This window comes from Budorcas taxicolor, chromosome 16 (genome assembly GCF_023091745.1).
Source record: "Budorcas taxicolor isolate Tak-1 chromosome 16, Takin1.1, whole genome shotgun sequence".
NCBI classification, from domain to species: Eukaryota; Metazoa; Chordata; class Mammalia; order Artiodactyla; family Bovidae; genus Budorcas; species Budorcas taxicolor.
In genome coordinates this window covers 45,308,189-45,334,549 of record NC_068925.1, presented here as the reverse complement: position 1 = coordinate 45,334,549, position 26,361 = coordinate 45,308,189, and the positions used below count along the sequence as shown (strand labels likewise).

Genomic DNA, 26,361 nt, shown 5'->3' with positions numbered 1-26,361 from the left:
ACTCAACAGCCATCTAAAGCCAGACTCATCTTGACGACAAGGTTCAGGCTCAGTGTGGCTCACAGGGACCCACAGAATCTCGTTCAGGCTTTCTGCCTTCACTTTCACAGCAAGCAATCCGGCCTTCCCCTCAACCCCTCCGCATGTCTCTGTGCCCTTCCTCACCTGGCACAACCATCCTCTCCCCTATGGCATCTTCTCCACCTGGAGAAATCCTTTTTGTCTTTCTTAAGTCCCCGTCTTCCTTCTGTGCAGCCATAGCATCAGGCCCATACCTTTCTTCTGTTGTATTTGACTAACCCATAGAAATCCACGGATCTGTAAATATTCCTATGTGTAGCCATCTGTGTCTATATTCGGCTAAACCACATCTCCAACTCTAGTCTATTACCATGTGGACCATCCTAAACCCTCTCTCTTGGCTTATCTGTAATTTCCACTGCAACAGTGAGCTAGTTCCCAGCACCTGCCATCCACTTACTTGTTAAATCCATTTATGTGTATAGTGATCTCTCACTGTATTTTATCGGTGGGTTTATTTGTCTTCCAGATCAATGCTTATTCCCAAGCACTGAAAAATAACTAAGTGCTTAACACAAGTCAGGCACTGGCTTCCCTAGTGGCTCAGCAGTAAAGAATATGTCTGCAAGGTAGGAGACATGTAGTCAATCCCTGAGTTGGGAAGATTCCCTGGAAAAGGAAAGGGCAACCCACTCCAGTAATAAACCCACTTCCAGTGCCTGGAAAATACCATGGAAGAGGAACCTGGTGGGCTATGATCCATGAGGTTGCAAAAGAGTTGGACATGATTTAGTGGCTAAACTACAACTGATTTAAACACTACAAGCATATTATTTACTTCTCACAACCAACCATATGAGACATTTATGATTAGCTCATCAGAAGAAAGTGTTAGTTGCTCAATCGTGTCTCACTCTTTGAGACCCATGGATTGTAGCTCACTAGGTTCCTCTGTCCATGGGGTTCTCCAGAAAGAATACTGGAATAGGTAACCATTTCCTTCTCCAGTGGATCTTCCAGACCCAGGGATCAAACCCAGGTCTCCTGCATTAGACAGATTCCTTACCGTCTGAGCCACCAGGATTTCGCAGGTGGCACTATTGGTAATGAACCCATCTGCCAATGCAGGAGACACAAGAGACTCCAGTCCAATCCCTGGGTTGGGAAACTCCCTAGAGAAGGAAATGGCAACCCACTCCAGTATTCTTGCCTAGAGCATCCCATGGACAGAGGAGACTGGCAGTTTACAGTCCACAGGGTCACAGAGTGTTGGACACAACCGAAGTGACTTAGCATGCAACAGAAGAGAAAAATCGAGGTACAGAAAAACCAAGGTGGTCGCCCAAGCTGCACAATAACTAAATGGCAGAACCAAGGTTGACTCCAGAGAATAGATCCACAGAATCATGAACTCCAGAGCCTCTCCTGGGTCAGGGGTCCTCCAGGTAGCATGAGCTGAGTTAATAATGGCATAGCTCCTTCGCTTCTGGCAGTCCAGCCTTGCTGCTCCTCAGTGTTGTGAGCCACTATCTACAGTTGTTTTCTCTGCCCCCTCACACTGTAGGTCCCTGCAGCAGAAGGTAAGGCTGGTTCAATCACAGCATTGTGCTTTTTAATTCATTTGGGCCCTCACTACTTTTGTAAGTCATGGAACACACCACCTGGGGAATCCCCATTTCACCCCCAAGAAAGTTGCTCCCAACTCCACCTCTGTCCCACCCTGCCCCTGGTCTCTACCTCCCAACTCCCGGGAGATTTCACATCCTGCCAGAGGCCTTTCAGTAGGTGGTCCCTGCACTTTCCTTTCCCATGCCTTGGTTTTATCCACCATTTTGTATACACCCTGTTCACACACGCACACCTCTAAGAAAAGCCTCCAGCTCTGCCGTGTGTTTGGGGGCACTCCCTCCTTCTCCCTACTCTCTTCTCATCTCATCTTCAGGACCCCTCAGTGCTCACTATGCACCTGAAGACATGCAGAGTTTTCCTCAATCTTAAATTTTAAAAATCACAACGTTGTAACCACCTCATCTCTCACTTCTCCCCTTCTTTCAGCAAGTATTGTTCGAGGGCCTCTTCCATACCAGGCTCTTCAAGGCAGTGGGGATTCCAGGATAAACAAAACTGGTCAAACCCCTGCCTTCAAGGGGCTGACACTTCACTGCAACCAAGCTCCGTGGAAGAGCAGGGAATGCCCCCACCTTCTACCTGCTCACAGAAACACAGAACATCGTGGTGAAAAGTGATTATATTTGTTTTATTGAGTATACAGAAGCAATGCCATGGTCCTGTAATAATATAATTTGGGATCAGTAATCTCTGACTTGGTTAAATTCTCCATGGGGATCTGCTTCCCAGATTCCTAGACATTATTTGTGACATCACACTTTCCAAGACTAGTGTTTCTGGAAATGGATCTGATGAGAGGAGGGATTCCACTCTGAACACATGCCTGTGGCTCCTAGAAGACAATGGGATTGGAGGAGAGATAGCTTCTTTAACCACATTTGATTCCTTCTGTCTTGACATCATGGTAATGATTTTTGTGATAGAAGCTGGTCTTACCAGGAGCCACACAATGGCTGAACCAGCATGGTTGAGGGACAGCTGCCCACCATGCGTCAGGGTTGGTGGTAGATCAATCTGGAAAGAGACAGCCTGGCTTTAAGAACTGCACAGAAGCCCTTTGGACAGTCCCAGCAGTGCCTGCATTCCATGCTGGACTTGTCCTTATTCTGGATTCATAGAGTAGGAGGGAAGGTCTGCACAGATCCTATTGATGGGCTCCTCCTCTCAAGTTACTGTCTTGCAGTCGAGGGTGGAAACTCCTTTAGCTCCTCCTTTTCTGGGTGCACCCCTGGCACTTTGTTCATCTTGATGAAGATCTGATTGATTTCTATGAAGGTCTTGGACTTGGTTTCAGGGATGATCAGGAAGATGTAGACGGTGGTGAGAAAACATATCACAGCAAAAATGACGAAACTGTAAGCTCCAAGGCCCACCTGTGGGAGGGGAGAGGGTCCACATGTTTGGAAAGGTTATCAATTTACTGCTTGAGTATCTTGTGCCTCTGGGGCCCTGGGTCACACTTACTTGGATGAATGGGAAGACCAAGCCCACAGTGAAGTTGGAGAGCCAGTGAACAGTACCCGCCACCATGTAGGCAGCTGGCCGGGAGGACTGCAGGAAGATCTCAGTGACGAGCAGTGCGGGGATGGGACCTGAGGAGGAACAGGGATAGCTGACTTCTCTGTTGGCCAAGCAAGCCCACCACGGGTCCTGGAGCCCTACCCATGTAAGGTTCCAGAGGCCTCCAACTCAAGGCAGAGCAAGTGTGTCTCCAGGACTCCTGATCTTGCGGAGAAGCAGTGTGAGAAGGCATCTACCAAGACTCGGGCACAATAGGTGACATCCTGTGATGCCCCCAAAAGGGGTCCATGACCATCCATAAAGATCTCTGCCCACTACATGGGCACTGTGTTCCAGCCTACACAGGCTGCTCTACTGTCCTCCCTCTTGTCATGCTCTGCCCAAACCCCTCAGCAGCAAGAATGTAGCACAGAAGCCATTCAGGGCCGAATCTAGCCCTCCCTGGAGCCTCTCTAAGGAGCTCAGACCAGAAGTTTCTAAGCTGGTGGTACAGAAGAGGGGCAGTGAAACCATTGAATCAGCTCTGGGGTACATACTGGGCCCAAGGGCATGCCCTATGACGTAGGAGATGACACAGGCGATGCTGACGTAGGGCATCCAGGATATCACGTCCTGTGGAAAGGAAAAAGAGCTGAATCACACCCAAAGCAGAGACAACCTGGGTTGGGACCATCAGGACTCTTGTCTCCCAGAGGGCCAGTCGCTCTGCCTGAGTTGGGAAGGAGGCCCCCTGGCACCTTCTTCAACAGGCAGCACCACCTGCATGCCTCTGGAATATCCACTGTAAATGAACAGTGGGTTGCTGGGGCAGGTGGAGGGCTGACCCCAAGCAGCTGACTCATCGTGATGATAAGCATGCACAGAAGGGCCCAGGTGGATGGCTGCACCCCAGGCCCCGCCTTCCTCACCTGCATAGCCAAGGCACCCGTCAGCACGCAGCAGGCAGTGAAACAGACAGAGAAGCCCAGGAGGAGCAGGAATCTCCTCCCTATAAGTTCCACCACGAAAATCTGGAGGGAAAGGGTGAGGAAAAGTGGGAGGCTCAGCAGGCTGTGGCGCCACCCCAAGCCCCGCCACTTCCCTGCCCCGACCGGCCTTTCTGGGCAGCCCCACTTCCATGTTCCACACAACACCTTTCTAAAGGGGCAGCTACACTCCAGTATTCTTGCCTGGAGAATCGCATGGACAGAGGAGCCTGGTGGGCTACAGTCCATGGGGTCGCAAAGAGCCAGACACGACTGAGTGAGTGAGCACGGCACAATGAGAGCTGGGTGGGCTGTGCACCCACCTTCTCCTGTGTGTGTGTGTGTGTGTCCTTGCATGGCCAGTCCAGGGGCCCTGTTTATCACACGGCGGCCCTGGCACAGGTAGTGACCCCCAATGTATAAGACTGGAGAAGAGCCGCCTCTCACAGGGTAGCTTCCAGCGTAGTGGGTGGGGTGTCCATCTTTGGGAGTCATAGGCTGCCCATCAGGAGAGACAGGCTGTCATCTGAGGACAGCCCAGAAGTTAGAGATGAAGGGACCAAGGGGCACATTGCCACCCAGATCTCGGCTCCTTCCTGGGCTGAGACCACCTGCCCCCTCAAGGTGCCCTCCATCCCTGGTGGCAGACGGGGACTTGGCTTCTGGGATACTCACGGCGCAGACGGTTATCAGCACGTTGACAGCACCAGTGCCTGCCGTCACATACTGGACATCGTCCTCTTTCACCCCGGCGCTCAGGTAAATCTGGTCTGCGTAGTAGTAGATCTAGAAGGAAACCGAGGTGAGGCCTGCCAGGCCACCACCTGGACCTCTCGGGGTGTCCCCCGCACCCGCCGTTGTCCAGGCCGAGCTCCACCCCCACCCCAACACCTGCTCCCTACCGCATTCACTCCGGAGAGCTGCTGGCCCGCCATCAGGACGATGATGGAGATGACCTGCCACCGCAGGGACCTCATCTTGAACAGCTTCAGCACGGAGATGAAGCCCGCAGCCTTCTCAGCCCTGTCCTCCTCCAGGATCTCCTCTATCTCCGCGTCCACATCGTGCCAGCCACGCAGCCTCCTCAGAGCTGGGGGGAGCGAGCAGAGGGCGAGTCATGGGCTGGACCACGGTGCCCACCCCCATCCCTCCTGAAAAGATGCTGGAACCTCAGTCCCTTGTCCTCGACTCAAGGGAAAGCCTCACCGCTTTTGGCAGCTTCTTCATCTTTCTTCTGAATCAGCAGGTACCTGGGGCTCTCAGGGAAGAAGGGCAGGAAGAGGAGCTGCAGCACGGCGGGGATCCCAGTCAATCCGAGGAGGATGGGCCAGCCTGCAAGGAAACCAGTGTGACCAGAGAGCTGATCCCAGCGCCCCAGACCCGGCCTCGCTCCAGCTTGCCTCTGCCTCCAGCCAGGTGGAGCCCTGTTGGCTGCTCTGGCCTTTTATCCTGATTGGTTATCTTTGGGTCTGGAACACAGGGGATGGGGACAAGATCTTGTCTTTTTCATCCCTGTGTCTGCCAACCCCTAGGATGGTACCTAACAAAGAGTGGCCACTCTAAACAGTTAGAGAACGGATAATGAATAACTACTGCCCACCTACCCTGGGGTTGCAATGAGTCAGACATGACCTGAGCAAACGAGCACAGAGCACACCTACCAGCTGAACACAGTGAAAAATTCAGATGATACCAGGTGCTGGTGAGAATGTGGGCAGGTGGGAGTCTCCACATGCTGTGTGGACATGTGGCATCTTTAGGAGATGGTCTAGCAGCAGCTAGTGATGCTGGACACCACACAGGCTCTAACCCAGCAGTCGTGCTCAGCAGTGTGCCTGGGCCACCAGGATACCAGAAGGAGAATGGGCCAAGCAGCACTGATTATAGAAGGGAAACCCAGAAGCAAGGCAAACCATCGTCCATAAACGATGGTTCACTCATCAGGTGGAATTTTATACTGTGCTGAAAATGAAGCAAGTCAGGACAGGAGCCTGTCACACCAATGTGGTGTTTGGTGCAGCGTGGTTCCACACCATGTGGTCCCACTGTATTAAATCCAGCGACAGACATTAGCTCTATCTTCTAGAAAAGTGGTGACACTACAGGGAAGAACAGGGGCACAATGATAAGTGTTGGCACAACAGCTCCCTTTGGGGGTGAGAAGGCCGTGATTGAGGGGCACACAGGGGGCCAGTCAGTTCCAGTTCTGGATCCACAAATGAACCATCGTTTATGGACGATGGTTTGCCTTGTTTCTGGGTTTCCCTTCTATAATCAGTGCTGCTTGGCCCATTCTCCTTCTGGTATCCTGGTGGCCCAGGCACACTCCTGAGCACGACTGCTGGGTTAGAGCCTGTGTGGTGTCCAGCATCACTAGCTCCTGCTAGACCACCAATAAAAATGGTTAAATAGGGCATCCCTGGTAGCTCAAGATGGTAAAATGTCTGCCTGCAATGCGGGAGACACGGGTTCGATCCCTGGGTCGGGAAGATCCCCTGGAGAAGGAAATGGCACCGCACTCCAGTATTCTTGCCTGGAGAATCCCATGGACTGAGGAGCCTGGTGGGCTACAGTCCACGGGGTCGCAAAGAGTCGGACACGACTGAGTGACTTCACTCTCAGGGCTTCCCTGGTGGCTTAGTGGAGGAGAGTCTGCCTGCCAATGCAGGAGACACGGGCTCCCTCCCTGAACGGGAGGATTCCACATGCGGTGCAGCAACTAAGCCCGTGGGTCACAACTGCTGAGCCTGTGCCCTAGAGCCCAGGAGCTGCAACTACTGAAGCCCACGCACCCTATAGCCCATGCTCCGCAATGAGAAGCCAGTACATCGCTACTAAAGAGGAATCACTGCAACTAGAGAAAAACCCAAGCTGCAACGAAGACCCAGCACAGCCATAAATATATAAATAAAACTATTTAAAATAAGTGAATGAATGGTTCAAGCTCCTTCTAGGAGCTGTGAATGCCTGACTCACTCCCTCTTCTCCTAGGATTTGCAGAAGGTGATAACCTTGGACATCTGTGTGCCAGGCACTTTTCTGAGGGCTTTTCACCTGTAACCCACTCCCTGTCACAGCAGTGTCAGGAGGCAGGTACCAGACAGAGTCAACCCCATTTTACACCTGCAAACACTGAGGCATAGAGGGTGCAGCTCCCTCACCCTGAGATCAGTTATTTTGGAGAAGATCTGAGATAGGAACTCAGGCACATTGAAACCTGAATCATCATCCTCCCAAGCTCCTCCCACCTCTTGGCTCCAAATCCAGGGCCTAGCTGATCTGAGTTCCGCTTCCATCACCCTTGCATAGATTACAGCAAGCATGGAACTGCCTGCCATTCGGGCTGTTGTCTGCCCTCTGGGCCTCCTCCCACCCACTACGTGAAATTCTTCTCACCAGGTCTCAGTGTCCCTGCCACATCCAGACACCCGGTTCTGATCTTGACCTACTCCGGACTTCTTTGCAGCCTTTGTTCTATGGCTGCTCACCTCCTATGCCCCTCGCTTCCATAAATTCTGACACTCTTCTCTTCTGGCCTTCCCGCCTTCCTTCCTTCTTCAGTGAGCCCCTATTATGTGCTGTGAATTGTGCTGGAGATTCTAAGATGAGTCAGGCCAAGCCTTGCCCTCCATGCTCTGCCTAGGGGAGGTTGCAATGGCTGAAGAGTCACAGTGAAGGATGGAGGGACAAAGTGAGAGGTCACCAGGATATCTGCAGCTCCCTGGTGGCACAAAGAACTTCACGCTCCTGGCCTCTCTGCTCACACTGGAATGCTGGTCCTACTTCTCCCAGGGAAGAAGGGAGAAGTAGGGAAGCCCTGAAAGTGAAGTCGCTCAGTTATGTCTGGATCTTTGTGACCCCATGGACTGTAGCCTACCAGGCTTCTCAGTCCATGCAATTTTCCAGGCAAGAATACTGGAGTGGGTTGCCATTTCCTTCTCCAGGGGATCTTCCCAACCCAGGGATCGAACCCGTGTCTCCCGCATTGCAGGCAGATGCTTTACCATCTTGAGCCACCAGGGATGCTCTATTTAACCATTTTTATTGTGAGATATAACATATATGTGGATCCAGAGAGCCCAGGCCCTCTCTGAGCCCCTCTCCCTGGGAGGACCTATGGCTCTTTCCCATATACCACAGAGTACTTGAAAGGTGCCAGGGTTTTCTGGGCCCTGCTGGCTGGTTATGTGCCATCACTGGGAGACAGGAACCTAGCTGCTTCACTCCTGGTCCCAGATCCTTACAAGGGTGATTGTAAGGTGGAAGAGAGGATAGTTAAAACTCCGACCCAGGCCTGCACTGTCTGCATTTGTGTCCTAACGACACCTTGGACATGTGATACCATCTTTCCCGGCCTCAGGGTCTACAGCTGTAAAATGGGTACGGTAACAGTACATGCTCATAGGTTGTTTGGAAGATTAAATGAATTAATATAAAAGGCTTTGTGTCTGGCCCATGACAAGTACTTTATATGTTTTGATTGGTGCTTTATTAGTGGTGATTTCCCTTCAGAGTTTTGAGACCTGAGACAAAGAAAGGGGAAGTCATGCAAACACAGTGACAGTTATGAGTTAGTTACTGTGCACCTACTATGTGCCAGGCGCCAGGCTCGTGGGGCAGGGGGTGTGGCTCTGGAGTCCAGGTCTGGGGTGGATGCTGGCCCTGAGACTCACCACCACCTCCACGGGGGCTGGGTCTTGTGACCCTCTTTCCTGGTCTGCAGTGGGATGACCACAAGTCCCTGGGCAGCCGAGTTGCCGGGAGGCCCCAGTGCAGGGGTGCTGGAAGCCTTAGACATAGAGTCTGGCACCCTGGCTGCCTTCATTACCGGGCCCCGGGTCTAGCAGCCACTCAGACAGCAGCTCAGCCTGCTCCCTCGAAGCCCTCTCCTACGTGTCCCAAGGGGGGCCAGAGAACATCGTTCTATGTGTCCCCACCAACCTGTTCAGGCCTGCTCAGCACAACCACCACCTCCGCACTGTGGGCTCAGGGCTCTGCAGTGCTGAGCCCTGCCTCATGGTTTACAGAAAAGACTAGCTCATAGGAGCGGGCTAATGGTCTGGAGGCATCCCGAACTCACCTTCTTCGTTTGCCAGGAGACTCCGAAGACCAAAGATCTGGGCCACAAGGATTCCGATGGTGATAAAGAGCTGGGGCACCACCCCCAGGGCGCCCCTCCAGTTCTTAGGGGCCAGCTCCCCTAAGTACATGGGGACGACATTGGAAGACAGACCTGGGAGAGGGGGTGGAAGTAAAGACACGATCTGGAAACAGTGGTCTGGCAGAGACAAGCTGTGTCTTCAAATACATTTATTTTCCTTGGCAATCACGTCGTCGTCGTGCTCAGTCGCTAAGTCACGTCCGACTCTTTGCAACCCCAAGGACTGTAGCCGGCCAAGCATCTCTGTCCATGGGATTCTGAAGAATACTGGAGTGGGTTGCCATTTCCTCCTCCAGGGGACCTTCCCCACCCAGGGATCAAACCCATGTCTCCTACATTGCAGGTGGATTCTTTACCACTGTGCCACCTGGGAAGCCCTTAGCAATCATAATAGTTGGGCTGAAAGTTTCTCAAAACTACAAGAGTAAGCAAACATCACCTTTTGCAATTCTTAGTCCTTTAGACATTAAGAGAAAATGGCCTGATAGAAGTTCAGTGTTGTTGCTTCCAGACTGGTGTCACCTGGCGACACAGGCCAGCAGGGCCTCAGGAATTCCCTCCCTACTGGTGCAGTTTCGGAGAGGAAAAGCCCAGGTGTGTTCTGGACAATCTCTCCTCTCTTGCTCCTTGTGAGGGAAAACCTGTTAACAGAAGGCCTGCCCGCCAGCTTGACTTTCTTTTTTATACAACAAGCTGATGCACAGACATCGAAGCACAAGCTTTACTTTTTAATAAGGGCTGATAGTGGTAAAGACTTTTCCTGTCAATGCAGGAGATCTAGGTTTGATCCCTGGGTTGGGAAGATCCCCTGGAGAAGGGAATAGCAAACCACTCCATGGGGTCGCAAAGAGTCAGACACAACTGAGCATAATACGCCATTAAGCATTACCAAAAAAAAAACACCTTCAATATTTATTGCGGACCAGTATTTATTGTGGCTTTCTTGATGGTTCAACGTAAAGAATCCTGAGCCTGGTGGGCTACAGTCCATGGGGTTGCAAAGAGTTGGACCCGAGAGTGACTAATACTCAATACCAACTGTATTCTGGGATTTGTGTAAGGTCTGAACTGTTTCTGAATCCTCAGTATTTGAACTTGTCAGTTTCCCTGTCTTACTACAGTCTGATTCCCTTATGAATAGGTGGAATTTAACTTTATAGACTCCAAAGTATTTTCACATGTATTATCTCATTTAATTCTCAGAGAAGCCCGATGAGAGGCTGAGGATCTGGGAAGGTCAGATGGGTTGTTGTTCAGTCACTAAGTCATGTCTGACTCCTGCAGCACTCCAGGCTTCCTTGTCCTTCACTATCTCCCAGAGTCTACTCAAGCTCATGTCCATTGAGTCGGTGATGCCATCCAACCATCTCATCCTCTGCTGCCCTCTTCTCCTCCTGCCCTCAATCCCTACCAGCACCTGGGTCTTTTCCAGAGTCAGCTCTTCACATCAGGAGGCCAAAGTATTGGAGCTTCAGCTTGAGCATCAGTCCTTCCAATGATTATTCAAGGTTGATTTCCTTTAGGATTGACTGGTTTGATCTCCTTGATGGGTTGTCACTGTTCCAAACACCGCACACAGAGCCAGAGGCAAGCTGATGCTCAGCAAGACGTGGGGTCTGAGAGGGAGGCTCTGACCACAGGGAGACCAAGGGAAAACGTGTGGGGCGACGGGAGGCTGGAGCTGCTGGTGACAGGAGGGTGTCTGACAGCCCTGAGATAGGACACTGATGGACAAGTTTTCAAGCTCTGCATTCTGCCCAAGGACATCTCTGCTCAGTATTTTAAAAAGGACATCATCTTTCATTAATTAATATCAATTCTTTCTGATTTTCAGAGCAAAGAGGGACAGTCTTTAGAGCAGCTCGTAGATCTGTCTTGTGGGTGGGTGGGGAGGGACTCTGCAGGCCCAGTGCCCAAAGGGCTGTGGAGGAAGTGAGGCCCTGGAAGTGCCCACTCATCATTCAGGCCCTAGTGACCGCATCTCGAGGCCAAGTGCTTCGCAGCTTTATTAAGAGCAACACTGGAGAGACAAACACTGGAGGCTGTGAAGAGATCGGGTTCCCCAAATGTTGGTAGAGAAGTGACTTTTAAAGTTTAAATTCCATTAGTGAAAGTCTGCAGTGTTTTTATCAAAGACCTTGACTAACAGCAAACCAGCTAACTGAGCATCTGGGGGTCTGAGCTGCACTCACCCTGTACCCCTTGGTCAGAGTGGCCACTTACTTCATTTATAGGGGTGTCAAAGTACCACAGAGTTTGATGACACCCTTTCTGGACTTTTCAGGAAAAACATGAAGAAATGAATGGCAAATGGATTAGGCTTCCACTAGCGTTCTCCAAGTATGACCTAAGGACACAGAGGTTCCTGACACCTGGGGTTCTGTGACATCAAAACTATCTTCAGAACCATCCTAAGATATTATTTGTCCTTTGCATTCTCCTTCTCTGATGAGTTTTTCAGCAATCACAGACGTGCTGACATCACACCAAGAGAACACAGAAGTAGGTTTGAGACTGGCTATCTTCTATTTAGCCAGACATTTAAGAGATTTGCAAAAATGTAAAGCAATACCACTAAATTTTTTTGGTCTTAGAAAATAGAATTATTTTCATAGAGACATGTAATGGACTTATTATTGCTATTTTTAAAATGAATTAATTTAAATTCTTAGTCGCAATTTCTAATGTGGTAAATATTGATCAAAATAACACATGTGAGCAAAAACTCCTTAGAACCCTCAATAATTTTATGAGTGTAGAGAGATGCTGAGGCCAAAACGTTTCAGAACTGCCAACTTGAAGTCACACTCATTTAAAAGCAAAGGTTGGTTGGGAACTCCCCGGTGGTCCAGAGGCTAGGACTCTGGGCTTTCACCACCAAGGGCCAGGGTTCAATCACTGGTTTGGGAAACTAGCTCTCATATGTCATGCAATGGCAGCCAAAAAAAAAAAAAAAGGAAAGGTTGAAGTTGTGATTTGTAGAGCCTAATTTTTTTTTTTTTTGGAATCAACTCTGAATTGTTGGCTGTAAATAGTAATGTTAACAGCACCTACCCATTGCCAACGACTTCTAGGAATCGTCTGTGTTTCATAAAGCTGAGCCTGGCTGCAGGAAAAACCCACAGGAGCGGGGCTGGGTGCCTTGCGGCTCCCGCCCAGACGGCAGATAAATGTCCAGGCACTCTCAGGCATAGCCAGAATGAGGGCAGTTTGCCAGGGGACCCATTACCCCTTCTTTGAAGTGACTTCTTCTCTTTTGGGAACCTTGTTTTCCTCTTTATTCCCCCAGGTCTGCAATCCCTTGCCACTTCCTTCAATACTAGGCTCCTCCTCATCTTCTCTATTGTCAGTAAACTCCAGGGAAAGGGTTTGCTAATGTCCAGGCAATTTATCCCTTCATCCCAATCCCCGTGTTTGGAAGGAGAATGAGTCACTTGATGATGCCAGAACCTGGGGTCGGGGGGAAAGGGCAGTGAGTGAGTGCCCAGAGTGCAGCATTTCCAGGGGTACCCACCTGCTGAGAGTCCTTTGGACAGCATGGAGATCAGAAAAGGAAATCAACCCTGAATATTCATTGGAAGGACTGACACTGAAGCTCCAATACTCAAAGTATTGGCCAAGCCACCTGATGTGAAGAGCCAACTCACTGGAAAAGACCATGATGCTGGGAAAGATTGAGGGCAGGAGAAGGTGGGGCATACAGGATGAGATGATTGGATGGTATCACTGACTCAACGGACACGAGTTTGAGCAAGCTCCCGGAGTTGGTGATGGACAGGGAAGCCTGGAGTGCTGCAGTCCATGGGGTCGCAAAAAGTTGCACATGACTTAACAACTGAACAACCACCACCACCCTTGGGTCCCCATCCTGCAATGTATGGCTCTGAGAGTGGGCAGCTCTCTCCCTTTGACGACCCTGGCCCTTCTGCTTACAGAAGACGACAATGTGAAGGGAGGCCACGGCACGGCCAAAACCATGTGTCTTCAGTCTGAGGCATCATGGATGAGGGACTTTCCTATAACCAGGGCAGCCTGGCCTGGGCAGAATGACTCTGAAGCACTTACAGTCATCAACTCTTTTCTGATAGGGGGATTCTACATTAGATTGTTTCTCAAGTTTTTTGACCAGAACCCATAGGGCACAATATAGAAATACATGTTATGTCCAACTTGGTTCTCACATATGTATAAAGAATTGAAACAAAGTTTCAAAAGACAGTCCTTACCTTTCCTGCATGTAACACACATCCCCATAACACAGGGGCTTATGAGTCTATCCACAGCAGAGGTGCAGGAATAGCTTGAACCTACATGCTTTGGAGACCCCAGATAGGTTCAGGTCCCAGAGGTCTGTTCTCCCTCCCCTTGACTATCCCAAGTCACAGAATGGTTTACCTGCACATATTCCCACCAAGACCCTGGCCACAATTATCATCTCAAATGACTTGGCGAGGTCACTGAATCCCATTAAGAGCGCAGGCACGATGGAGAAGATGTTGTTGAACAGCAAGGTTCCTTTTCTGCAGAGGACAAAATACCAATTAGTTTGGTTTTAGGTTTCACTCACTCCTTTGACAAGTGTTTGCTGGGCCTCTACTCCATTACAGCAGTTGCTGTTGTGTTACACGCTTTGTTGTTGACCTAAGACAGATACAGGTCAAGTGGATGGCCTGATTCTCAGTGGGAGGAAATGTAAATGACTCCCAGGGGGAGGACATCAGTGGCGCACACAGGGAAAGACTTAAATATTACAATACAGTAAAGGGGGAAAGGGGGAAGTACCGACATATTTCCTCTTCTTGGGCTCTAAAATCATTGCAGATGCCGACTGCAGCTGTGAAATCAGAAGACAATTGCTTCTCGGCAGGAAAGCTATGACAAACCTAGACAATGTGTTGAAAAACAGACGTTACTCTGCTGACAACGGTCCATATAGCCAAGGCTATGGTCTTCTCAGCAGTCATGTTTGGTTGTGACAGCTGGACCATAAAGAAGGCAGAACACCAAAGAATTGATGCCTTCAAACTGTGGTGCTGGAGAAGATTCCTGAAAGCCCCTTGGACAGCAAGGAGAGCAAACCAGTCAATCTTAAGAGAAATCAACCCCAAATACTTGTTGGAAGGACTGATGCTGAAGCTGAAGTCCCGTATCTTTGTCATCTGATGAGAATAGCTGACTCATTGGAAAAGTCGCTGATGCTGCTAAAGATTGAGGGCAGAAGGAAAAGAGGGCATCAGAGGATGAGATGGCTGGACGGCATCACTGATGCAATGAACATGAACTTGGGCAAACTCTGGGAGATGGTAAGGGACAGGGAGGCCTGGTGTGCTGCAGTCCATGGGGTCACAAAGGGTCAGACACGACCGGGTGACTGAACAACAACAACAAAGGGGTTTGAAACCATAAACTACTGAGCTTTTAGTGTAATCTTGAAATCCAAACTGGATAAGGACTTGAGAGGAAAAGTTTAGGCCAACCTCACTTATCAACATAGATGTGAAAATCCTAAGTGAATTATTAGCTGATCGAATTCAACAGTACAGATGAGAATCTTTCAGGACTTCCTTGTTGGTGCAGTGGATAAGAGCCTGCCTGCTAATGCAGGGGACTTGATCCTTGGTCCAGACACACTCCAATGCTGAGGCGCAGCTAAGCCCATGTGCCACAACTACTGAGCCTGCATGCTGCAGCTACTGAAGCCCAAGTGCCTAGAGCCCATGCTCTGCAACGAGAGAAACCACCACAATGAGAAACTCTCACACCACAGTGAAGAATAGTACCTGCTCACCGCAACTAGAGAAAGCCTAGGCAAAAACAGCAAATAAAAGGAATATTTTCCCTGGTGGCTCAGCTGGTAAAGAATCTGCCTGCAATGCAGGAGGCCTGGGTTCAATCCCTGGGTTGGGAAGATCCCCTGGAGAAGGGAATGGTTACCCACTCCAGTATTCTGGCCTGGAGAATTTCATGGACTGTATAGTCCATGGGGTCGCAAAGAGTCAGACACGACAGAGCGACTTTCATTTTCCCTTTTCAAGGTTAAAAACACCATATTAAACATTATACTGGGGAAAATACAGAATTATCAAGTTAAGTAGTAAAACAAGTTAACAAAATTTGATACCCATTATGACTTTTAAAAACCTTGCATAAAAATAAGGGCTGGGGTTCCCTGGTGGTTCAGATGGTAAAGAATCTGCCTGTAATGCAGGAGACCTGGGTTTAATCCCTGGGTGGAGAAGATCCCCTCGAGAAGGCAATGGCACCCGATTCCAGTATTCTTGCCTGGAGAATTCCATGGACAGAAGAGCCTGGTGGGCTACAGTCCACGGGGTCTTATAGAGTTGGACAGGATTGAGTGATTAACACTTTCACTTGCATAAAAATGAGGGAACTTATGTGTGCTGATGAAGGGTATCCCCTAAAAGAGTGAGTGAGTGAAAGGTGCTCTCTCGTGTCCGACTCTTTTCGACGCCATGGACTTTACAGTCCATGGAATCTCCAGGCCAGAATATTGGAGTGGGTAGCCTATCTCTTCTCCAGTAGATCTTCCCGACCCAGGAATCGAACCAGGGTCTCCTGCATTGCAGGCGGATTCTTTACCAACTGAACTATGAGGGAAGCCCATCCCTTAAAAACCTAAAAGAAAAAAACAAACCCAATTTAGTGAAACTTACAAAGCATTCCCATTTAAGTCAAGACTGGACATGGACTTGGGCCCTGGAGAGCCAATGGCAAAGTGAAAGCTTCTCTTAGGCATCCCCTTGCATCAGGCTCCCGGGAGCCCCACAGCCACCACTCCCATTACTCCCCGGGAAGGAGCAGTACTGTTACCAGACACACAAAACGATCCACCACATCCCACACAGACAGTACAGCTTCAGACAACAGGATTAGATAGAAGTTACAAAATATGTATTAAGTGAGTTGTGTCATAGGGCATACATGTACACCTATGGCTGATTCTTGTTGAGGTTTGACAGAAAACGACAAGATTCTATAAAGCAATTATCCTTCAATTAAACGTAAATTAATTGAAAAAATAAGGAGTCAAAGCATAGTATACAAAGAACAAGAAAGTATATAAAACAAAACTATCCAAAAGAATAGCAAAAAAAGATAGATTTTAAAAACAAATGAATCAAAATTATAGAAATGAAAAATATAGTCATTGAAACAAAAATGCAGAAGATGAACTGCAGCAGAGGAGAGAATAATGAATAGAAAGGCAAATCTGGGGAATTACATAGAAAGCAAGAGAGAGAGAAGGAGGAGGAAGAGGAGGTTAGTATGACAGATTAAGGTAGGGAGCATTATAATATCATTGGGCTTCCCTAGTGGCTCAAACAGTAAAGAATTCACCTGCAATGCAGGAGACCTAAGTTCGATCCATGGGTCGGGAAGATACCCTGCAGAAGGGAATGGCTATCCACTCCGGTCTTCTCGCCTGGCGATTTCCACAGACAGAGGAGTCTGGCAGGCTACAGTCCATGGGGTCACAAACAGTTGGACATGACTGAGCAACTAACACTTTCACTTTCATAATATCATGAGTCACAGTAGCCAGAGAGCGGAAGCAACCCAGACATCCATCAATGAATGAAAGAATAAACTAGATGTGGTATGCTCATACAACAGAGTATCAATCAGCCTTAAAACGAAAGAAATCCCAACATGTGCTACAGTAATATTGTACTCTGAGGGCATCAGGCTAAAGTGAGATGACCCAGTCACACAAGGACAAGTCTTACATGATTCCATTCATATGAGGTCCCTAGAGTAGTCAAATGCACAAAGATAGAAAATCCATTGGTGACTTGGGGAAGAGAAGAAAGGGGAGTTATTGTTTAATGGGTACATGGTGTCCATTTTTGCAAGATGAGAAGTTATAGCGATGGATGGTGGTGATGGTTACGCAACGATGTGAATACACTTAATGCTGATAACCTACACAATTAAAATTTGATTAAAATGTTATACATACATTTTACCACATTTTTTTTCCCTGCAGGATCTTAGTTTCCTGACCAAAATCAAACCCAGACCCCAACAGTGAAAACGCCCAGTCCTAACCACTGAACCACTGAGAATTCTCACCATAACTTTTTTAAAATAATTTTTTAAAGAAGTCAAAAAGGTAACAAAACAAAGACACTGAGGGGTTTCCCGAAGAAAGAATATAGAAAATGGAGGAGAAAAAATATTCACAGAAATGATGGCTGAAAACTTTCCAGAGCAGAAGACATGAAACCTCAGACAAGCAACTGGAATAACTCTGGGATAAATAAATTAGCCATAACTTGCTCGTGAAAGAGAAGATTCAATAGTGTAAGGATGTCAGTTTTTCTCCAATTAAATGATAAATCCAAAGTAATTCCAAGTAGAATCCTTTTTCAGGGATTTCGATCAACTGATGTTAAAATTAACACAGAAGAGGAAAGGAATATGAATAACATATTTTTGAAAGCAATTGATTTTTTTTACATGAAAAAAACAAAACTGGCTTTCCCTCACCACTCACCCGTTAAATACAAAACAAAATTCCAGATCTATATGGGAAAGACAAAGTTGTAAAATTATTTTTTAAATTATAGAAGACTATCTGTATGACATCTGGTGCATGCATGTGTGCTAAGTTGCTTCAGTGTGTCCAACTCTTTCCAACCCTATGGACAGTAGCCCACCAGGCTCCTCTGTCCATGGGAGTTGCCATGCCCTCCTAGATATCTGGTAGGAAAGACTATTTAAGACACAAAAAGCAAAAATCATGAATAAGTTAAATGTGACCACTTGAACATTTAAAGATTTTGAATTTTTACTGTATGGGGACTTCCCTGGTGGTCCAGTGGCTAAGGCTCCAAGTTTGCAATGCAGGGGCCCAGGTTCGATCCCTGGTCAGGGAACTAGATCCCATATGCTGCAACTAAAGATCCTGCATGCCACAACGGAGACCGAAGATCCCCCAAGCTGCAACTAAGACCCAGAACAGGCAAACGAATAAGTTAATTCATTAAACACATAACAAAAGTAAGCTTAAAAAATACTATGTACAACTAAAAATAGAGCAACAGATTGAGAAGATATCTGTGCCTGAAATAACAGAGTCCAGTGTGGGCATTACTTGCACATGCTTAGAGGTGCAATTTCCTCCCAGCTGTGTAATTCTGGGTAAGTTACAGCACCCTTCTTTGTCTGTTTTTCCCAAGTGTGAAAAGAGGAAGGGGCTTTTCTAAGGATTGGTGGATTTAATATCCCCTAAGCCAAAGAACTGATACTCTTGAGAGTATTTGGAGAAGACTCTTTGAGAGTCCCTTGGACTGCAAGGAGATCAAACCAGTCAATCCTAAAGAAAATCAGTCCTGAATATTCATTGGAAGGACTGATGCTGAAGCTGAAGCTCCAATACTTGGACCAACTGATGTGAAGAGCTGACTTATTGGAAAAGACCCTGCTGCTGGGAAGGCAGGAGAAGGGGAAGACAGAGGATGAGATGGTTGGATGGCATCACCGACTCTATGGACATGAGTTTGGGTAAAGTCTCGGAGTTGGTTATGGACAGGGAAGCCTGGCATGCAGCAGCCCATGGGATTGCAGAGTTGGATACGACTGAGCGACTGAACTGAAGTGAATTGAATATCCCCTAAAAGCACTTAGGATAGAGCCTGGCACAAACAAACAAATCAATAAATTGTTAGCTTGCTACTGATGTTTAAGGAACGCTGACAAATCTTTAAGAAAACCACAAACAACTGAACAGTATTTATCACCTCTTCAGTTGGGCTTGTAACTGTCAGCTCCATCTGCACACCAGACGCTAGTCCTTCACTCAGGAGAAGCACCCTGCAGACCTGTGGCCTGATTGATGTCCTGCCCCCTGGTGGTCCACAGGGAGAACTGTGCATCCAACACCAGACTGAGAAAGACTTCAGATCTTGGATCCCGATTCACAGCTTGTATGTGTCTATTCTCAGATTCTACTATTCATGTGTGTGTTTTTAATATATATATTTACATATAACTTGACTTATTTATTTTTGGCTGTGCTGAGTCTTCCTTGCTGCGAGCATTTTTCTCTAGTTGCAGTGAGGGGACTACTCTCTAGTTGTGGCTTCTCATTGCAGAGGCTCCTTTTGTTGGGGAGCACAGGCTCTAGGGCGCGCGGGTTCAGTAGTTGTGGCTCCCAAGCTATAGGGCACAGGCTCAATAGTTGTGTCACATGGGCTTAGCTGTTCCTCAGCCTATGGGATCTTCTCAGATCAGGGGTTGAAACAGTGTCTCCTGAGTTGGCAGGCAGATTCTTTACCTCTGAGCCACCAAGGAAGTCCTTCGATTCTTTTTGAAAAAGGCTGGGGAAGGAATCAAGTTGTAAAGTCGGGCCTTGACTCTTGAGCTCACTAGATCTGTGGCTGAGAATGGAGCCCTGAACTCAACCTGCCTCTGTGTGCCCATCCTCAGAGGGAGGAGGTTGGAGGGGAGGAACTCTTAAAAACATTATTCATAACAAGGCTGCTATCTCATGCCTGTGGATTTTTACCCAGGGAGTGGGGGAATCAAATACAGAATCTCTCATGTGTCTAGAGTTAGAGGCAAGATTTAAGCTCTGCTCTCGGCATTCATGACCCTCACAATGAGGGTCACCCTGGGACCACATGGTTTCACCCGGAAGGGCTCGACATTGATCTCAGCCATTGCAGAGTTTTGCAGGAATTTAACTTGGGCTACATTTTGCATATTACTGGACCCCCATGTAAAAGAACAGAGCAGGTTAGCTTATGTTCACTTAGGAGGCAGAGTTTAGGAGCATTAGGCCCCATGTCTTGGCCATGCTGTCCTACCCTTGACTCTTCCAAAGGCCAGAAAGACGCTGTGGTAAGATTTCAAGACAAGAGAGGGCAAGAGTGGGAGTGAGTCCTGATCTCTGAAGCACTCTCTGTTCTGTCCAAGCCCACCCCAGAGCCCAGAGAACTGTCACCCTCACCCACCTCCACCCTTGAGACCTTCATCGCCTAAGTCCCCAGACACTTGGTCAAGGTCTTCTTCTTAACTCCATTAAAAAACAAAAATCATCACAGTTGTCATTACTTAATTTTACAATAATGATTTCTGCTTTAAGCTTGGCTTTAAAAAATTTTTTTCTTTTTTTGAAACCTTTTCTTTTATATTGGAGTACAGCCGATCAACAATGTTGTGACAGTTTCAGGTGGACAGCAAAGAGACTGAGCCGTACATATCCATGTGTCCATTCTCTCCCAAACTCCCCTCCTATCCAGGCTGCCATGCTATGTGGCAGAGCAAAGCTCGCTGTGCCACACAGTATGCCCAGTTTAAATACCGCAGTGTGTACATATCCATCCCAGACTCCCTAACTATCCCTTGCCCGGATCCTTCCCCCATGGGAGCCATAAGTTTATTAGTCTGTGAGACTTTTTTTTTTTGGTCTGGGTTTTAAACTCTGGTGGAGTCTGTGAGTCTCACTGCCTCTTACCTGCCTAGGTTATTCACCAAGGGGCCGACCATGAGAGAGCCGAGGAAGCCTCCGAAGGGAAACATGGACACAGTAACCGACCACAGCAAGGTCAAGTAGAACTTGTTCATGTATTCACCGACTCTGTCATAGTAGGTATAGTTGTAGAAGTCTTTCATGAACTGGAGAGCAGAGCAAAGCAGAACACCAGAATCATTCGAGCTGGTTTGCAGAAAGAACAATGGAAACTGTCGGGCCACCCGATGGGATGAGCTGGGCATGCGGACATCAACACGATGAAGTGGAGGAGAGGGAGTGAGGATTAAAAGCAATTAGCAGGGGGCACCCACGGGCCGGGGGCAGGAGGCTGCGAGGCCTCTGATAGCCAAAGCACTCAGGATGTTTCTAACCGCAGAAAGGAATGACTCCAGCGTTCCAATCACAGAATCAATGTCGGATGATTCCTTCCCCATCCAGACCCTGCTGTGGATTCCCTGTCTGTAGAAGATCAGAGCCCTCTCAAACCTCCCCCCGCCCACCCCTGAGGCCGGCCCGCCTTGTGTCCAGCCAGGCCTGGCTCTCCACAAGAATCTGAGGCCAGGGGACCTGGTGCAGCCCCACGGCCCCATGCCTGCAGGTTCCTTGAGTCTGTTCTGCTGTCTCCTGGGTGTGACCCCTCCCTTCAGTCGAGGCCCCACCGTGTGCCCTCAGCATGTGTGCAGCCCTACCCAAGCAGCCACCCAGACACCAGCTGCTCCAAACCCGCCTCTCTGCTCCCTGGGGGGCTGCACCTTGCCCACCACAGCGACCTACCTCAGAAGGAGAGTTAATAGTAGCCACGTTGTACCCATACTGGAAGGACGACCCAAAGGCAGCTATCAGTGTCGCCAGAACAATCACGGGTGTCAGCCTCTGCAGGAGACGAGATCACAGCTTCAGGTCAGGAAGCAGCCCCGGGCTTCCAGGGAACTCAGGACTTACTCAGAGTCTTGTAGAAAGATGGACGTAATGGGACTTGAAGACCCATGGTCTGTCAACCACTCCATGTCTGGAAACCTACCCTCCACTCACCTGGGTAGAGCAGGGTTCCTTAACAGTAGCGCTTAGGCTTGGACAATCCTGTGTTGTCCTGGGCTGTCCTATGTGCACGGTAGGGACAGCCCTCCCCCATCTGTGACAACCTAAATGTCTCCAGACGTAGCTAAATGTCCCCAGAGCAGGTGGGGACTCATCGCTGGTTGAGAATCACTGGGTCAGAACAAAACTGAAGGGTCACCTGTTCCAGCACTCCATCCAATGTCTGAGCTGCTTCTGTGACATTTCTGCTGTGGAGCTGCCTTGGCCTCCTGCAGCAAATCCACTCAAGTACTGCCTCCAACAGTGCTTGTGTGTTTAGTAGCTAAAGCGTGTGTTTGTGTTTAGTCGCTTGGTCGTGTCTGACTCTGCCATCCCAAGGACTGCAGCCTGCCAGTCTCCTCTGTCCATGAGATTCTCCAAGCAAGAATACTGAAAGGGGTTGCCATTTCCTCTTCTAGGAGATCCTCCTGACTCCAGGACTGAGCCCACATCTCTTATGTCTCCTGCACTGGCAGGTGGTTTCTTTACCACTACGACACCTGGGCTTCCCCGATGGCTCAGGGAGTTAAGAATTCACTTAACTCAGGAGATGCAAGAGATGTAGGTTTGATCCTTGGCTCAGGAAGATTCCCTGGAGGAGGAAATGACAACCCGCTCCAGTATTCTTGTCTGAAAAATCCCAAGGACAGAGGAGCCTGGTGGGCTGTAGTCTAAAGGGTTGCCTCCGACACAAACTCCCTTAAAAATCAGAGAGAAAAAAGTGTGACAATTTTTAATTATTTAGGGTCACTGATTCATTTCCTTTAACCTTTAGACTTTGCTATAAGAAGCAGAAGGCACAGTGAAAAAAATTTAAATATAGATTTCGGGGGACTCTTTAAACACACACATTCCGTGATATCCCCTTTAACCCTTGGGAAACTGAACACTCATTAAGTGGAAGGACCTTTGCTATTAGAATCTATGGATCTCGGTTTGAATTTGCTCACTGCTACTTTCTGGCTTAATTTCTTTGATCTTCAATTTCCTCATCTTTAGCATTAGGATAATGACAACCCTTGGAGTTATTGCGAGGATTAATTTTATGGAAGCGTCTAGTCCTGAAGGTGAATCCACTGACTGGGGGTGAGTCTGGGCGTGGCTCTCAGAACCCACTGTTGATGCACTTCATCCTGCGTTCCTACTGAGATCCCTGGCACATGGGACTCAGTACCTCCTGTGCTGAGCTGAGGTCCTCACATCTCCTTGAACAACATCCCTGCTGATCTAAGGAGGACCTCTTGAGAGAGGCAAGTAGAAACAGGACAGGCCGAGAAAAAGTGGTCACCCGGGCCTTGCCTAGTGCCCGGAAGGGGACATGCAAGCTAGTGACACCCCTCCCCCACCCCACAGAGCAAGTGGGGCCCGCAAGGGCCCTGGTTAAGAGCCGAACCCTCCCTCCACCGAATGAATTAACAAACACTGTGTTCACAGGAAGTTTCTGCTGACGATGAGGAGAGCCACCGACAAGGAGCAGTGGGCTCAGGCCCCACCACTCCCTGGGGCCAGTAGAGCCAGTGGGTGATGGAAGTCGGGGAGCAGGCAATGGGGCCCAGGAGGGAAGAAGGGTTCCAGGGCAGTTGCTACATGGTGTTTTCTAAAGACAGGGGTACACAGGTAGGCACACCCACCACCACCCCCAAAACCCCACTCAGTAGGTAGCATAGGGCCAACTGAGCTCATCTCCCGAAGTGCTCTGGGTAATCATTCACTCATTCATTTGACAGATTGAGCACCCACTGTGAGTCAGGCATGGTTCTGGTCCTATGTACTAGAGAATTAGTAGAGAACAAAGGAAAGATCCCTCCCCTGTAGCTGAAGAAGGGATAGGCTACCCACTCCAGTATTCTTGAGCTTCCCTGGTGGTTCAGCTGGTAAAGAATCCGCCTGCAATGTGGGAGACCTGGGTTCGATCCCTGGGTTGGGAAGATCCCCTGGAGAAGGGAATGGCTACCCACTCCAGTATTCTGGCCTGGAGAATTCCACAGACTGTATAGTCCATAGGGACACAACTGAGCGAATTTCACTTCACTTCATAGCTGTCCTATTGCTTGACTTGATGGAAGGGAGGAAGGAAGGAAGAAAAAATGTTGATTAAAATGTCTCTTCTTCCAATTGTCTTCTCCGTAAGTGAAAAACTATAAATGCAGTCAGTTTCATTCATTCTGCAGGGGCAACTCCGACATTCTGCTTTGATGAGTCCTAAGATTTAAAGTCCTTAGCAAAGCTCAGCCAGGGAGCTGAGTGATGCCTTGAGTTCATACCCTAACTTGGGAGGATCTTGCCAGGCACATGACTAGACAGCTCCCTGCCTGCTTTTACAGGATCCTAGCAAAACTCATCAGAAGGATCTCAGGCTGTCAATTCTCTAAGCCTGCAGCACATGATTCAATTTCTAGTCCCTGGCTTGAGTTCATACCCTAAATTGGGAGGATCTTGCCAGGCAGATGACTAGACAGCTCCCTGACTGCTTTTACAAGATCTTAGTAAAACTCATCAGAAGGATCTCAGGCTGTCAATTCTCTAAGCCTGGAGCACATGATTCAACTTCTAGTCCCTGGCTTCTTCCTTGAATTCAGGCCACAGTCACATTCTAGGGACCCTTGCGAATCAGAGCTCACCCTTTGGGGAAAAAGCAAGGACATTCTGGTAAGTCCTCACTGACTTTACTGGTCCAAATTCCTTCCTTTGGATGAAACAGAATTATTCTTAAGGCAGGAAAAGAAAAATTTAAGGTAAAATTTTCTTCGTTGCTTGGGTCACTATCTCCTCCCCTTTAGGGTGGATTGTGCATCTGTGTTACACATTAACTAGGTCCCCTTAGAAAACACAGGAATGCCTACTCCTAAATAGATAAATTTAAAAAAAAAGAAAAAAAGCAATTTCCTCCTGGCCCCAGCAAGATAAAACCTTAGGAGATAACATTCCTTCTTCAATCCTATAAGATGTCACAATAGCTCTCTACTTGCCTTGCTAGGCTATGTAAACCATCAATATGTGACTCTGATGTATATAACTCTCTGTCTCAGAAATTACATAATTGTGCTTTGACTTCTAACAGGAGGAAAAGTCCCCAGAGCTCTCTGAAAGGCTGTTTCCCAGGTTATAATCCTCAAGCTGGTGTGAATAAAAATTTCCATGTCTTTCTTAGATTGACTGTTGATTAATTTTTCATGGACAATGCATTAAACAAATATTTATCAACAGCCAACTATGAGCCAGGCACCACCCTACAGAATGCTGAGCAAAATGCCTGCCCCCAAGAAGACTGTAGTCCAATGGGAAGACATTTTTTTTAAGTACTTAATACTTAAACTAGAACTGTAGCAAGGTTTATGTAGAAAATCCATGGAAGTGGTTAAAAAGGGAAGTCAGGAAAGTGACTGAGAGAGGGTGGGGCTTTGGGTAGGGGAGTGACTGAGGCAGGGGCAAGAGGTGCCAGCTTTGAGGATTATTTTAGGAAGCAAAATCAAAGGATTTGGTACTCTGTGAGAAAAATGAAAATCAAACCCACAATGTGATATTGCTGCTCACTCACTAGGATGATTAAAGCCAACAAAACAGATAATAAATGTTGACAAGGATGTTGAGAACATTAGAACCCTCTCACATTGCTGGGGGAATGTAAAATGGTGCAGCCACTTTGGAAAACAGTCCAACAGTTCTTCAAACAGTTAAATGTAGAGTTAAGTATACGACCCAGCAAATCCACTCCTAGGTTTATACCCAAGAGAATGAAAACATATGTTCCCACAAACTTGATCACAAATGGTCATAGCAGCATTTTTACCATACTCAAAAAGTAGAAACAACCCAAATGTTCATGAACTGATGAACTGATAAGCAAAACGTGGAATAGTCATTCAATGAAATATTACATGTCCTTGAAAAGGAATGAAGCACTGTTACTGCCTACAAAGTGAACAGACCTATAAAATGGGCTACGTGAAAGAAGCCAGTCACAGATCACCTGGTTCAATCCGTGTGAAATGTCCAGAATAGACAGACCCACGGAGACAGAGATCAATCAGTGATTGCCCAGGGTTGAAGGAGAAGAGGAGGAGATGGGGGAAATGCAGAGTGACTGTCAATAGGTACGGAGTTTTTTTTAAAGGTGATGAAAATCTTGTAAAATTGATTGTGGTGGACTTCCCTGGTTGTCCAGTGGTTAAGAATCTGCCTGTCAATGCAGGGGACACAGGTTCGATCCCTGGCCTGGGAAGATTTCAGATGCTTCAGGGCAACTGAACCCATGTGCCACAGCTACTGAAGCCCGTGTGCCCTAGAGACTGTGCTCCGCAACGAGAAGCCCCTACAAAGAGAAGCCTGTGCATTGCAGCAAAGAGTAGCCTCACTTGCTGCAACTAGAGGAAAGCTCCAAGACCCAGCCCAGCCAAAAAAAATTAAAAGTGGCTCAACGCCCTCGAGACATGAGACGGGGCTGTTGTCCGAGCCCAGGGAGAGCTGTGATTTGTGCTTTAGAGAAA

General features: G+C 48.2%; 1 protein-coding gene across 1 annotated transcript in view; it reads right to left on the bottom strand.

Annotated features, from left to right (window-relative positions):
• Nucleotides 1-2,819: 2,819 nt before the first annotated feature.
• LOC128061883 (solute carrier family 2, facilitated glucose transporter member 5) overlaps nt 2,820-26,361 on the bottom strand; it is a 47,147-nt gene continuing 23,605 nt past the window's right edge. Inside the window, exons 2-12 of the mRNA XM_052654282.1 lie at nt 21,572-21,670; nt 20,780-20,940; nt 13,693-13,817; nt 9,217-9,369; nt 5,343-5,468; nt 5,039-5,226; nt 4,812-4,922; nt 4,080-4,181; nt 3,708-3,783; nt 3,115-3,242; nt 2,820-3,023 (exon numbers count right to left, since the gene is read on the bottom strand). Coding sequence (XP_052510242.1) covers nt 2,820-3,023; nt 3,115-3,242; nt 3,708-3,783; nt 4,080-4,181; nt 4,812-4,922; nt 5,039-5,226; nt 5,343-5,468; nt 9,217-9,369; nt 13,693-13,817; nt 20,780-20,940; nt 21,572-21,670 — 1,473 coding nt within the window. The remainder of the gene's footprint in view (nt 3,024-3,114; nt 3,243-3,707; nt 3,784-4,079; nt 4,182-4,811; nt 4,923-5,038; nt 5,227-5,342; nt 5,469-9,216; nt 9,370-13,692; nt 13,818-20,779; nt 20,941-21,571; nt 21,671-26,361) is intronic.